This window comes from Zootermopsis nevadensis, unplaced genomic scaffold (assembly GCF_977971745.1).
Source record: "Zootermopsis nevadensis isolate Lab colony 2312 unplaced genomic scaffold, Znev_1.0 Znev_ptg000002l, whole genome shotgun sequence".
NCBI classification, from domain to species: domain Eukaryota; kingdom Metazoa; phylum Arthropoda; class Insecta; order Blattodea; family Termopsidae; genus Zootermopsis; species Zootermopsis nevadensis.
Genome location: NW_028259134.1, coordinates 18,541,296 through 18,555,813, shown reverse-complemented (window position 1 = coordinate 18,555,813; position 14,518 = coordinate 18,541,296). Strand labels below are relative to the sequence as shown.

The 14,518-nt window shown below is 41.2% G+C and overlaps 1 protein-coding gene across 9 annotated transcripts in view; it reads left to right on the top strand.

Moving 5' to 3' along the window:
• The window catches only part of osa (trithorax group protein osa), a 165,355-nt gene that overhangs the window by 48,404 nt on the left and 102,433 nt on the right, over window positions 1-14,518 (top strand). For all 9 annotated transcript variants that reach the window (XM_087352531.1, XM_087352525.1, XM_087352535.1 and 6 more), the window contains exon 2: window positions 11,957-12,208. In XM_087352531.1, the coding sequence (XP_087208657.1) occupies window positions 11,957-12,208 (252 nt within the window). The remainder of the gene's footprint in view (window positions 1-11,956; window positions 12,209-14,518) is intronic.

Here is a 14,518-nt window from a genome sequence, read left to right as displayed (position 1 = left end):
AGGGTTTTTTTTTGCGTTGCACGCCATCTGGATACGTCATAAGGAAGAATAACAAAGCAGTAGGTAGGCTGATTGGTTTTTGATTTATTATTTAACGAGGCTTCCAAATTGCTAGCGGTGTACTTTTTGTAAACACAGCCGTGGAGACTCTGATCCAATAAAAGTAGACTACTGACCAGGTGAATAAATAATAAATGATTATTAGTCGGGGTTTTTGGCAGTCCGTTCAAATAAATAGTCTACGGGAATAGTGCATTAAAACAGGCTATCGCCTGCTCTCCTTGCATGACGTGAAATCATCATCCATTATGACCACGTCGTTCGACGCTGTCGGTAAATAAACGAAGAATCAGTAGTATGACGCATGAATGGAAAGCAAGTCTCCAGCGGAAAACACATTTTCCAGAAGCGTTCTTTAAAAATTTGCATCTCCGTATTATCTTGATTGGTGTTTGTGACTTAATAACATACAAATACTTCGTGGCAGCGCTGAATGCAAATATCATATTTTCAAATAAAATTATACGTTTTATTGTCATCGACTCGTCCGGTCAGTGTTTTTGTACGTGTTTTATTCTCAGTCGTTGTAGACGTCTTGTGGTAGTATCCTGCAAATGCCCCGACCTCTTTCATGTCAGCAGTAAAGATCAGGTTTTCAGTTTTTGTTCGAGAGCTCTGGCATTTGTATTTCATTACTGATGTGTGATGATTTTGTGGTTATCAGTTCTCTGTACCAATTTCATTAGCTTTGCCACGGAGCTTAATGAATTGTACAGTTTCATTACCTCGGTCACTGGTCGTTTCATGAACTTTTGATAATGCATTTCCACTTCGGAGGGTATGAACGGCAAATATGGCAATTGTTAGAATAGTTCTCCTGTGTTGTAAGCCTTTTCAACCTATTATTTCCATACGCACACTAAATGTGCTTTTGTGTGTCACACGCGTTTTGTTATATCAGAAATACGTATAAAATGGCCATCCAAATTAATGCAAGCGGCCGAGAGAGAAATTTAATTTGTAATTGGTTAGGTATTGAAATATTAATTGAAGTTTATTTTAACACAGTTTTTGATTATATTTATATTATTTGTGCACACGGTAAAGCTACAAATTGCTAGTGCGCTTGTGTGTGTTAGCTTAAGTGCTTAGCAGCACGTGTGACGCTGACGGCATGATGCCGAAATGATCGTCGAATGTCGCCATTAACTTTGTGGACGAGGCCATTGTTCCTCTATCGGTGGTGTTACGCCTCAGAATTTCAATTGAAATGCGTTTATAACAATAACTTTACGTAGTAATTGCGACGAGGTCTTGTTCAGACCCGTTTTTGGTGAAGATGTCGATGTTCGCGTGGGTTGTAACGCCGTGTGGACTTAAAACATTCAGTTCCTACCTCAAAGGAAACAGAACGCTTGTCCATTACGGAAGATCGGTTGGTTGGTGTTTAGAGAAATAATCAATATTTATTCTGAAATTGACACGAAACGTGTACACTCCTGTGGGTAAAATGTATTAGCTCGCAACAGTGAAATGGTCAGATCTGTAACTGCTTGCAGGAGTTGACTTGGTTGTAATGGAAATTAGAATGGGGGATCCTAAATGAAACAATTTGAAATGCCGCCCGTCTGGACAATGACGAGGCCGTAAATCCGCTCAAAGGCGCGCAAGGGTTTTAGAAGAAAGCTGTCTGTTTTCGTGTTGTTATTAAGCGGCAATTCGCAGAAGAAATTAATTGTGCTGCTGTTCTTGGCTGATTGAATTCTGTGATCAAGGCTGGAGCACTTGGCGAGATAATTTTCCTCCGGCTGTTTGTTACAAGCACTCGCTCCCATGGGGTTTACCCGCCTTCTTTAATAGTGACACAAGGCGTATTGGTTGAATCAGTAACACTTTATAATTGTCGGGTTTCCCACTGTATTTCCACTCGAATTCTAGAATCAAACCTTACAATATTTTATGACCACCTCCTTCCAAGTTCATACACGCATTCGCGATCGTTATCCCATCTCATCTGATCTTACGTTTTATAACCTCCGTTTACGAAACCGTGCTTTTAAATAACCCAGGAAAAGGCGCTACTACTGTGCCCCCTACGCTGAGCAACCTCGTCAGTCGATACAGCGGTGTCAAATAATGATCGACTATATAACCACCTTCTTACACGTACACTTGTGAATTGTATGGGATGGTTTTACTCTGGATTTGCAGTTGTCAGTGGCTTAATTTATGCTGATTCACAAATCATAGTCAGTCTTGTGTTTTACGAAATTGGAGTTGTTGCAATTTTACAATTAACGGGGTCTTCTCCCCCCCCCCCCATTAAAACCATGTTTTGTGTGCATAATTTTTAATTGTGAAGGCTCGGGTGTCGTGATTATTACATATCTTTGATTTTAATACCACACAAAATTTGTTTATTAGATCGTAAAAATATGTTGAAAAAGTAATTCGTCTGTCATTTGCGCTGTTTAATGTGACAGGTGACCCAGAAGCCCTTTGAAAACCCGGTGCTGTTTTAAACGGTCTGTGAGTCAGAGCAGCTTGGGAAAGTCTGATGTTGGAGATTACCTACAAATAGTAATGGGACGCAGATCGAAAAGTAAGTCTGGAAGCCCGGTTGTGTTTGCTGCAGTAAGTGAAAAGCAGCCCGAAGCCAAACGTAAGCCTCTTTTCAGAGGCTGGCCGTCGCAGTCCAACGAGCAGTTTGCAACTACCAGCGCTGGCAAAAGTTTTTAAATAGTAATTGATACAGGCGGCGTTGTTTCTGTATACGTCACATTGCCGTTTATTGACACAAGTTCCGAAGAGGAGCTTTTTAATACCTGCGTTCCTTTAATTGTGTCCTGTGGAGCGAGTAGCGTGAATTATAACCGAAAACGACTGGCGGGCCTTGCACATATTTGTAAATGCGCCCCGTACTAATTTGCATAACTTATCTTATTGCCGCTGATGTCTTTTGTTGCTAAATTAATTGGAATAATATATTTAATATTCGGGAATTAGGTTGCATTTTGTTAACTGTTTAACGTAACAAGAAGTCTTTGAAATTAAATTTGCACATCTCAACCTCATGACTCATGGCTTTTGACACGCCAATCGTACCATCAGCTTCTCGAAAAAGTCTCTGGTCCATGGAGCGAGGTAGTTCCTTGTTAACTTCTGTTTAAACCTTGATTTAGGCGAAAGCAGGGGTGTTATTTTAATTAGTACGGAACAAAACGAAACTTGAACCCACAGGTTTCAGTGTATGGGTATACTCCAATACCAATTTGATCGAAATCTGTCAAATTTCGTAGCTGAAATGTTTGCAGACCTAACATCCGCTTTGTGTAAAGGCCACGTGATAGTTATTAAACGTTAGTGTTCTGTCTTTTGTATTTCCTCTGTGCTTTGTTCAGGATGTTTGGAGCGGAAGTAAACAGACGATGAACAAGAACAGGAAAGTGACGTATGGACGACAATCACAGGACGGTGCTTTAATCTGAGCTCGTGTGAGCTCGCTGCGATTAAGTTCACCTTGGTAGGTAGGAAGGAAGGAAGGCGAAGTACGTGGCGCGTGAACCTCGGGCTTTCGACCAACATGAAGCTAGTGTGATATCGCTACCTGGCCACTGTTTGTTGTCGTCTGTTTCACCATACACGTCCTGAATAGACAATAGACCATGGAAGCATTCTGAAGGAAAAGAGACTCGCAGGTTCTTCCCAGAATAAACGTCATCATCACAAACATATGAAGTGTGCGTTCCGCGTATTAGGTTGCATGGCATTTCCTTTGATATTTGTTGACAGAAGATTTGCTAACAACGTTTCATATTCGGTGCAGATGGTTGTCCGGCTTGGCTTGTGACGTGGCCGGTCGCATTTGACATCACTACGATTTGTTTTAAGGAGTGTTACATTAATTCGTTCGTTCGGCAGTTTATTTTCCTTCTGTTTCCGTATTTATTTTTATTTGCTTTGTTATTTTTGTTTTTACGTTCTTTTGTGTCTTTTTCGTTTATTTCATTTGCTCGCTAGTTGCGTTTTGATCCATTGTTCTTTCCTCCTTTTTTCCTTTGTATGTTTTTTTCCCTCTTATTGCCTTTCATGTTTTGTGACCTTTGTTATTTCGTGTTATCGATTTATTTCGTTCTCCGTTACCAGGACGTAGCGCTGCAGCAGGTGGTATTTGAACTTCCTTCAGAATTCGTAAGTATTCAGACACATTCGGTGGCTACAGATCTACGTAGTTGAATTGCGATGTGGTTCAGACGCTTACTGAAATTTATCGTAAATTAAAGTTTCATTGTCGTTAGCTCCGCCCTCACAGTGCAGGCCTAAGTATGCTTAACGTCATTTTATTACTTTTAAGCATTTTCTTCCAAGTGACTGCCTTTCGTAGGGGATTCCTTATTACAATTCTTGAACGAATTCGTTCATCCATCCGCGTTGCATTTCAACGTTAATAACCTTTGTTTAATTCTTGTCAGTCACAATCACAATAAAATTCCTATTAAATATTAAAATATTACTATAATTAGAATTTAAATATTTAAAATATATTAAATGATGTTCTCATCGAATTGTTCGATTTACATTAGATCATCACTTTTTACACGACATGTTTCAGTTCTGAAAGAACCATTTTCTATTTCTAATTTTATTAATATTCATTTACTTTACAGGATGATACCAAAACGTTCACCCACACAAAATCATGTTAAGCACGACATACATATACAGAACAACTTCGAATACGATATTAAAAATACAATAAAATCTGGAAGAAAACATCATTTGAAATCTGATAAACATCTGACTAAAAGTTGCATTTAAGAAATTTTATTTAAGTTTATATAATTGTAAACACCTGAAGATGGTTCTTTCAGAACTGAAACATGTCGTGTAAAAAGTGATGATCTAATGTAAATCGAACATTTCGATGAGAACATCATTTAATATATTTTAAATATTTAAATGCTAATTATAGTAATATTTTAATATTTAATAGGAATTTTATTGTGATTGTGACTGACAAGATTTAAACAAATATATATTTATCACAATATGACGCAACTTTATCATCTCGTTAATAACCTTGAAGTAACCTCACTAATGACTACGAAAGAACAGCGTAGATGAAAAAGATTTGTCATTATGTAATTTGCTTTTTAACTTATCCCATTTTCTTTGGCGATTTGGTTATGTGATAAGCATGAATATGCTAATAATCCGGATGAGCACGTATTGAGTTGGAAATTTCGAATCATCCTCGGAACTTTTGAACATTCTGGATGTCTTACTAGACATTTCATGCGAAGAGGGAGTATGAGTCCCGTCCGAAATACGGTACCAGGACTGGATTTTGGAATGAAATCTCAAAATTATCAGGAGAAACTTTTAGTTGAGTGATTTTTGGCCTGTAAATAAGGCACAGATTGGAATCGAAACCAGTGATATCAGAGTTTCCATCTGAAATTATTCGGCGTGTAGACGAATTTCTTTGTTGTGTCAGGTGATTGGCGCCCTGGTTTTTGTGTTGCTTGGCACTGCAGCCAGTATTTTCATTCATATCTGAATGGGTTGGTCCACAGGTTTGTTTATGGAGGGAAAGTCTAATTTTGTTGATTTTCCAAGTGGTGGTGGCGGTAGTGTGTGGGCGTGTTGTCTGTACACACAGATACAGCTCTGTAGATAATTAAGTAAATGCTGGTCTATTTGTCTGCTGTAAAATTATGTGTTGGCAGCCTGCCTGGCCGTTTATAAGGTACGTGCTGTATGAACACGTGCTACAGTTTGTTTTTTTATCTCCCCATCCTCTCCCTCCCTACAAAGAGAATTGCATGGAGACGACTGATGATTATAGGGTGTTCAGGAAATGTGTAAATGGCGATGGAAGATTTTCGTCACTTCTAGTCTTTCTCATGGTTTGTAATTGGCACTGGGTGTGATAATCTTTTGTTTTAGAGGCCTCGGGGCTTCGCATACAACCTATTAATGTTCATTGGGCTGCAGATAGTTTTTCGAGATCGATTTAGGTGTAACCCGTATGAAGTTAAAACGTCTCAGTGTCGAAATTATTTTGTCGCCTGCCTCAGACTCAGCATCCAGAGGGCTTTGGCACCAGGTATTGACCCTTTGGCCACTAAACTTTTCTGATTCATGCCGGAGTTTTGAGGAATTTCCCAAGTCACTTTTGAATCCTGTTATTTCTGCCTACTTAACACTATCAGACTTCGTTTTTTAAGCATGTCAGTGCTTATGTGAGGCGTTGGATGCTGGGACGATTAATGAACAACGAATTGAATACGGCTGTCTTCCGGGTTGCAGTGCCGTGTAGTCTGGTAGAAGTTTACCGACGTTTCAGAAGTCGTGCCGCCATCATCGTCGTCGGTGAACTTCTACCAGACCACCCGGCACTACGACCCAGAAGACAGCTGTCTTCGTATTCATCGCCTTGGGAACCTCAAATACTACGAATTGGAATTGAAATGTTGCCGATGGTTTCTGGAGGGACACGAAAACCACGAAAGAAACTCTCAGGATCGCTGGTCGAGGTCTGAATCCGGGAGCATCCATAATACGAAACAACCGATATCTACTCAGTCGTAACTTTGGTCCAAGTGATGAATGCGAGTCTTGAAGGTTTCTTGATGTGCAAGGATTTAACTGAAGACGGAGCGAGGACGGGCCTTGAAACGGAGTGAGTCTTAAGTATCTTGTCAAAAGTTGCACTTGGGAAATCGTTGCTCCTTGTTCTCTGACTATCCGACTGAAGTCTTTACAATTCAGAAGTGAATGCATGATTTGGTATAAGCGATTCTTTTGATGTGATAACCGGCATGCCTACTGGTATTTCTCGTTGAATTGAAAAGTAGTAGAAATCAATAAAATTATTTCAAAACTTTTTCTTGTACGTTAATGTTTATTTACTGTACGAACACCACACCCGGCTGCATGGCTCTGGTATTGAACCCTTAACCCTTTAGATCCACCCCTTTTGCCAGCTCTGGCCACGCCTACGCTTGAGGCACGGATCCGAGCTTTCCCATTGGTTATTTCTCGCATTGATTCCGGCTGTGGGCGTGGCTTGTGGATGCAGTCTCTTGGTCTCCTCCAATATGGATCCCATGCGAGGAGAGATGAGGTTATGGCCGTTATACGTCGTTAACTCATTTTTAGAGAAAATAGACGTAAAACGTACTAGCCTGCTACGCTTCGGCACCCAGTTTCGTTTTAACTTTTAACAATCTATTCGAAATGTCAAGTAAAAAAAAAATATAACTTTGGCCCTATATATTTCACTTTACTGCTCGCATGTTATCAGTCCTCGCAACTATTAACCATAAATTTCTGAAATACAATGTAAGAGTATTCAGCCATTTTCTTAATGTTGTTCAGTTTCTGTTCTCACATGTATGTCCTATATATATCGTATGTCCTTCACCCAACTTGTACGTGATCAATATAAGCCTTTGTGCAAGAAATTTCGTGGGTATGTTCCGTTTTATATTTTTATTTCCTATTTCTGATATCGTAATCGATTTACCTTAATGTCGATTCGCAATGTCAGTTTAATGATATCGATATGCTGAAGCTCTGATTTCAACGCCCACATGTGCAGCAGTTGGACGTTTCTTCGAGTGTTATCTCAGTACATTTCAGTGCGCGTATACAAAAGCATCTTGTGGGTTAGACCACTCATATTTTTACAAATTTATGCCTGTAATATGCGGTAATATGATTTGTTTGAGAGGATAAGAATGAAAATAGCGAATATGTGACTTCTTGTACAGTAAGTAAGTGAAGTTACTCTGAAGAGTGTACACAGATGCAAGGAGTGCGTTTACGGGGTGGAAAAGATGAGAGACAATGTCAGTAGAAGACGATGAGACGTATCTTACGAAATAGGATTTGAGGTTTCCACGGCGGTGAGTCTGAAGATGGCTGTCTTATGGGTTGTAGCGCCGTGTAGTCTGGTAGAAGTTTACAGACGTTTTAGAGGTCCTTGCTGCTTCCATCATCAGGGCTATGACTCATTGTTTGCTCCACGAACTTTATGATGAGTTTAAAGAAATTTCGATATCACCTTTATATAATGGTAGGGTATGTATGTGTAGTTTCCTTTCAGACTTGAGTGTATGCCTTCTTCTTAATATCACTGAATGAAATTATTTTTAATATTTGACGGGAAGAAATTTCGTATTGCTCTCCCAGCTGTTTGCTTGGCAAGTTCAGGAGAAGAGTGTAATAATGAGATTGGAAGTAGAACAGGACTCGCTCATGCAAATAAGCATCTTGCAGTTGCACAAGTTGGTACCTTTGTTTCACAAAGTTTTGCGCTCTGACTTTTTCGAAATGCAGTTGGCTGTGTGCATGAATGAGGAGGCATAGACCTGTCACCGACGGTGTGTGTATGTGATTCTGTATAAATAAATTATAATGCTGATCTTTATGGTGCTTTTAGTGTTATGGAAAACAGGTTTTAGTTTATTTTTGTATACCTCCCGCTAAACCCCTCTTTCCCCCCCCCCCCCCCCCCCCAGCAAAACATCCTTCAACAAGACACGTGGTTTCCAATTCACTGAGTAACCTATATAGACAGCGAAGTTTTCCTTCCCGCCAAATTCCTGACTGCTTTATATATATTATGTTGGTCTGTCTTGACTCAACCATGAATGGGAGGAGGGGGGCGGATAACACTGTATACGAATGGAGGTCAATGTCAGGGTTATATTTACAAAGGACGGGTCCTTCAGAGAGGTGTCGTAATTTTTATGGTTGCAGTATTGTCTAGTTTATACATTCTAAATGGCTGTACCCAAGGCAAGGCCACACTTCACAACCGACAAAGGGCGACTGATTACTAGAATTTTTAAATTCAGCAGCCCAAATGATTTCAGATTGGTTTCTGTGCGTCTCCGTTTGACAGGAATAAGGATTACTTTATCTTCGCCATTGCTGTACCAGAGCTCTCTGATTTTTCTTTGGGCTAGCCGGCCAGAGCGTGAAGCTAGACACTTATATCGATCTAATGTGGACTCTAAAGATTAAAGAGGACTCTACGATTGTGTGGTGCTTAGACACGGGAAATTTGTGGTAGGCCGTTCCATTGTGTGAAAGCTGTCGTAGTTAAATTTATTTTTTTGAAAGGGACGTTTAAGGAAACACTGAGTTGGGAAAATTGCGTTATGAGGAGCATGGTCGTTTGTCGTAGTCTTCCCATATATTATTAGTGTGATAAAATAAAGGAAGATTGGATTGGCGTGGCATGTAGCGCGAATGGGTAAAAGTAAAGTTTGTCCCACTATACGCCATGTAGGCGTTTGGGGTGAGTGGAGGTATAGCTCCTCTCTTCCTTGACCTCGGCACTAGATGGGGGTGAGTGGTCAGCATCACGCCCCGGCCGGCTTAACCCCCCGGAAAGGACCCCGGTACCCATTGTAGAGGAGGCTGGGTGGGCCCCAGAGCCGGTCTGGACGCAGAGGCTAGAGGAAAAATCCTCTGCCCCCGTCGGGGATCGAACCAAGGTAGCGCGAATGGGTAGGGGGGAGAGAAATACGTACAGAATCTTGGTTGGAAAGCCATGAAGACTGGGCGTAGATGGGAGGATGATGATAAAATGGGTCTTGGGGAAATCGGGTTTAGGGGTGCGGACTGGATTAATCTGGCACAGGTGTAGGGACCGATGTAGGGCGGTTGTGAACACGATAATGTATCTTTTGATTCCGTAAAATGCAAGAAATTTCTTTGCTTACCTGAGGGTACTCTTTTTTGTTGAGGACTGCACCATGGAGTTGGTTTTGTCCGCATTCCTGGGCACGGACTTCGATGCTTGCTTGTATTGGTGACTAATATCGCACGCTTTGAGGGAGGGATGGAGGGGGGGTATTGTGACTGGGTCAGATTTAATGGGAAGAGGATTTAAGGGGAAGGAATACGAATTACATTACGTAATTTTCAAGGTCTTTTGCCCCCCTCCTGACCTACACTTGTAAGCTATTATATAGATAAAAATGTGAATGAACTGTTTTAACTTCCGTGACGTAGAAACATGGAATGTAGAAACTTGTGAGCGGACGTGGGAACTCAGGAATTATGTATGGCCGGTCGTATGCATGCAGACACGGGCGTGGGCTTGCTACCATCGCGAGTGCGTGTATTATTGTTCATTTATAAGTCGGCTTGAATTTGAATCATCTTATAAATGGACGTCCAGGTTTCTGTGTCCGTATGTGATGATCGGGCAACGCTGGTCTCACTACTATTTTCATGCTTTCGTATGTAGGTACGAGAATTCGTAGGCGTGGAAAGCTCCCTTGCCCTCGGGTCTTCAGGCCCCAGACTTTGTCGTGTGATTATAAATTCATGTACCATGTTTTTTTCGATCTTTAGGAGGAATGTCGCTAACCATCTATAGGAATGCACAGCGTCATAATACAGGGACCACAGTCAACATTACTTACTGGTGAAAGTTCCATCACTTTATGTACTCGCATTTTGGCAAATGTTATCCTTTTATATTTCTGAACGAGTGTTTGAAGCTTTCTGAAAACATATTGAACGTGGATTCACTTCTAGGCCTCAAGAAGTGTCTTGTGGTTGTTAATGTACTAATGAAACCCTAAACGTTTAAGTGAATTTGTCTTCAGTGTCAGCTAAAAAAATGAAATTCGTTTGTTGTAATACATACTTGGACGTGAATGGGACTTGAATGACAGAAACCTCGTCATTTGATTAATACCTAACGTCCTGCTAAAATCGATCACGTACTTCACGAACTGTCTGCGTATTGTAAGTGGTAAATATATTAATGATAACAGTATGTTGTATGCCGTAAGTGAATGAAACATTCAGGCTAGAAACCACAGTTAATGTAGGCGTACTCATTTTTCACGTCACTAGTTGTAAGCGACGAAATTGTCTGCGTTTCACGTGTCTTTTGTTTTCTTCAGAAACTGCTTTGATTCAACTAGTTGCTGTTGGCGGTTTTATAAATAACAGAGGCCTTGCGAGGTCTTTCTGAATAATTCCGAATATTTAGTGCGGTTTGAGTATGACAAGAAAGATGTCGGACATTTCATCAAGAAGGCGAATTTAGATCAAAGGGCAAGGTTCTAGACGATGGTTGGAATCCACGTGTGGATGTGATTAGGCGATGAGTAAAGGAATGCATTGTACGGAATTCATTTCGCCCGTATTTTACCTCACAAGTTACAAGCCAACAGAAAATGTTATCGGTGGCAGGGAATAATGAGTTCGCTGTCATGTAGCGTAGCTTCTTTATTACACGTGACGTAGGGGCCATATTATGAGAAGAGGCCACGACACTAACCCCGGGCATCTTCGCTTCCGAAATGTCTGGAGGGAGCGCTCTGTGACAAAATGTAGTTAGAGGAAAAAGATTTGATGCTGAAGCAGGCAACACAAACGACCGCTGTTTCCAATCTCATTTGGAGCTTTGGTCGTCAGTCGGCGTTTTTGGCGTTGTGTTGGGAATATTTAGATTTTCTGTACAAGACCTATCTATCTACGGACAATTCATTTTTATTGCATTCTCAGACTATAATTGTGTATCTGTAATGATACATTGATGTCCGTGCAGTTGCCTGTCCCCGTGTACGCTTTAACAACTCGAGAGAGAACGCCTGAACGGATTTTCATGAAGTTTTAAACTGGGCGCGTTACCGCAATCTGTGGACGCTTCCCCGTTTTATAACGAGAGCTCTTACGTATTTCTGCTCTCCGAAGTGACTGGGAGGAGAAATCCCGCTGCCGTTCACAAAGTTCAGATTCTGGCGATTGCGTCGTAATTTGCTAGGCTGAGCGTACTTTTCCTTGGCGGTTTTGTCTTCTAAGGATGTTGTGACCGTTGAGGTCAGATAGAAACAGCATTGGCATATTCTTCTTAGAGGATTGCATTTAACACAGATGACGATGAAATAATAAAATAATATCATTGGACGTTTTTCAGGGTGGAGTCCCTCGGGGAAGTCAGCCGCCATATTTAGGCGGCCCGGGTACGGGTCCCGGGGCCCCCGTACCTGGAGGAAGTTTTCCCCAGCAACAGCAGCAGCAACAACAACAACAACAGCAGCAGCAGCAGCAACAGCAACAACAACAACAACAACAGCAACAACAGTACCCGCCGTATCCGCCCCGGTATCCCACACCGCCTGGACAAGGCCCGGGACCCGCGGCCCGCCAACCCTTCTCTTCTCACCAGGTATGAACCGGCGTCACTGCACTGAAATCTAGAAAACGAGACTACACCTTCAAATTAGCGATGAGGTTAATCGGCGCATTTTAATATATTAAAGACTGCAACACTGTACGCTACTGGGAACTGACCAGCTGCATCAAGAAGCATCTGTGATGGTAATTGCCGAATCGACATCTTTAAATTTAAATAAAAAATACAAAAAAGCGCAAGGGATTTTTTTAAAAATTTAAAATGGCTCAAACAAACGTCAGTTATTTGGTGGCATCCCACATAGACCACTTTGAAAATAAAATCGGCCACAGTTTGTATAATGTTCCGCCCAGCTGCATCAAAAAGCATCTGTGATGGTAATTGTCGAATCGACATCTTTAAATTTAAATAAAAAATACAAAAAAGCGCAAGGGATTTTTTTTAAAATTTTAAAATGGCTCAAACAAACGTCAGTTATTTGGTGGCATCCCACATAGACCACTTTGCAAATAAAATCGGCCACAGTTTGTATCATGTTCCGCCAAGTATGTGCTACACTCGCATTAGACTTTGGAAGATTCTCACGGCGATTAGATGCAACAAAGAAGCTTTCTCGTGCAGTCAGTCGTATGAGTATGGAGTGTCTCCGTCATCGGTCTCTCCCATTGTTTAACACGTCTGTCCAGTACAGAGGACAAACGAGTACCACTTGTACCTATCTGCTTGGTGGTTGGATCGTCTGTCCACTGCAGAACACTGACGTCTCTCTTCAGCATCAGCTTCTCTGTATACTCTGTTCTTTTGGAAGTACCTGAAGGCCGGAAACTACGTTTCTTTCGGTATTAGAAAACCGTAATTAGTAATAACTTGCAGTATTGTCTGATTTTTTTACCTTTGAAAGATCCGTTACACGAATATAATTAATTTATTTAGGATTACATTGGAGTATATGGACTTAATTTCAGTGTGTTTTTCCTGTCGACTGTCAAGTTTAAGTAGTCAGAATTTGTACTAGTCTGAGGGGCTTTAAGTAGGATTTCTTAATACGCTGTTTGGGGTTAGGGTGCATAGAAAAACATTTGAAAAATTGAAGTCGCTGATATTGTTTTACTGAACAGTTAAATTAGTCTGAACGTTGTGAGTTAACTTGTTTGATACTTATCCGGTTGTTGAACCGCAAAGCAGGCTTTTGCCCTTTATCGTAATGTTGGATATTTAATCTTTTATCGCTATTTTTAAAGAAAATTGTGCGCAGAACTGCCGGTTGCTGCAATAGCCGCGAAGCGGGGAACTGTACGACGATAATGGGGTCGCAGCTTTGGATGCGCGTCATTTGGCCCGGTTGCTATGGTAACTGGTGACGTCATTTGATGACCTCGGCTGCTTGGAGACCGGCTGCCATCGTCATGCAGCGAGCAGCCGATGCGACGCGGCACGATACGGCGCGGCGCAGCGCTGGCAACAATCTGCAGTAATCCGGGCTTATTGCTCCGTGGGGAAGAAATTTCAAAATTACAAGACTTCGTGAGCCCACAACAATAAGCGGCATGGAAATGTTGACATTTTCTGCTCATTTGTATTTAGGATGTCGCAGTGTACTGAACTTCAAAATATGTAAAAAGTTCCGTGCAGGGTTTTCCCAGCGGCATAAATGTGTCTCCGTTGAAGGAGCGGTTAGCTGCAATATCATGGTTGCGATGTCTGTGTGAACGTCACATATTCCTGAGCGAGCAGGATTTTCCTTTAGCTGTTCACTTGTCAAAAGACCACGGGGCACAGAACCGCCAGCGACGTTAACAGATCCTAACTCTGTCTTGTTTTCTTTCATCGTTGGGTTAAAGACGCTTCAGTACGTGTGTGGGTCTATACGTTTGTATTTAATTTGATTTTAAAAATTATCCTGGTTTATTTTCCCCCATTTGCCACGTTCATTTCCCAAATTTTAAGATCCATTTTGATATCCTCCCAGCTGTTCTCATTGCACTGAGGTTTAATTTTCTGACTTAAAAACCCAGTGGTTCATTCTCCTTGAATAAGTGAAGGCATTTCCTACTTTGAAGCTGTCTGACCCTTCTTAAGAGCTCCACCATTAGATTTTTGTCCACATCTTGGCAACATTTCTCCACGATTCGTATGATAATTTTCCCGAGTTTGTAAAAACTGTTATCCTGTTTTATTTTAGAAGTACCCATTTCGATTATTGGATGTATCGCTGGCTGTTTGAACGTGTTATTAGTAGCATCTTCTTGTCTTCAGGGACCTCACTTCGAATTAGGTCGCGACCAGTTGTTTCAAAATCGATAATTAAGCACCATTCGTGATCATGAACGTTCAGTCATAATA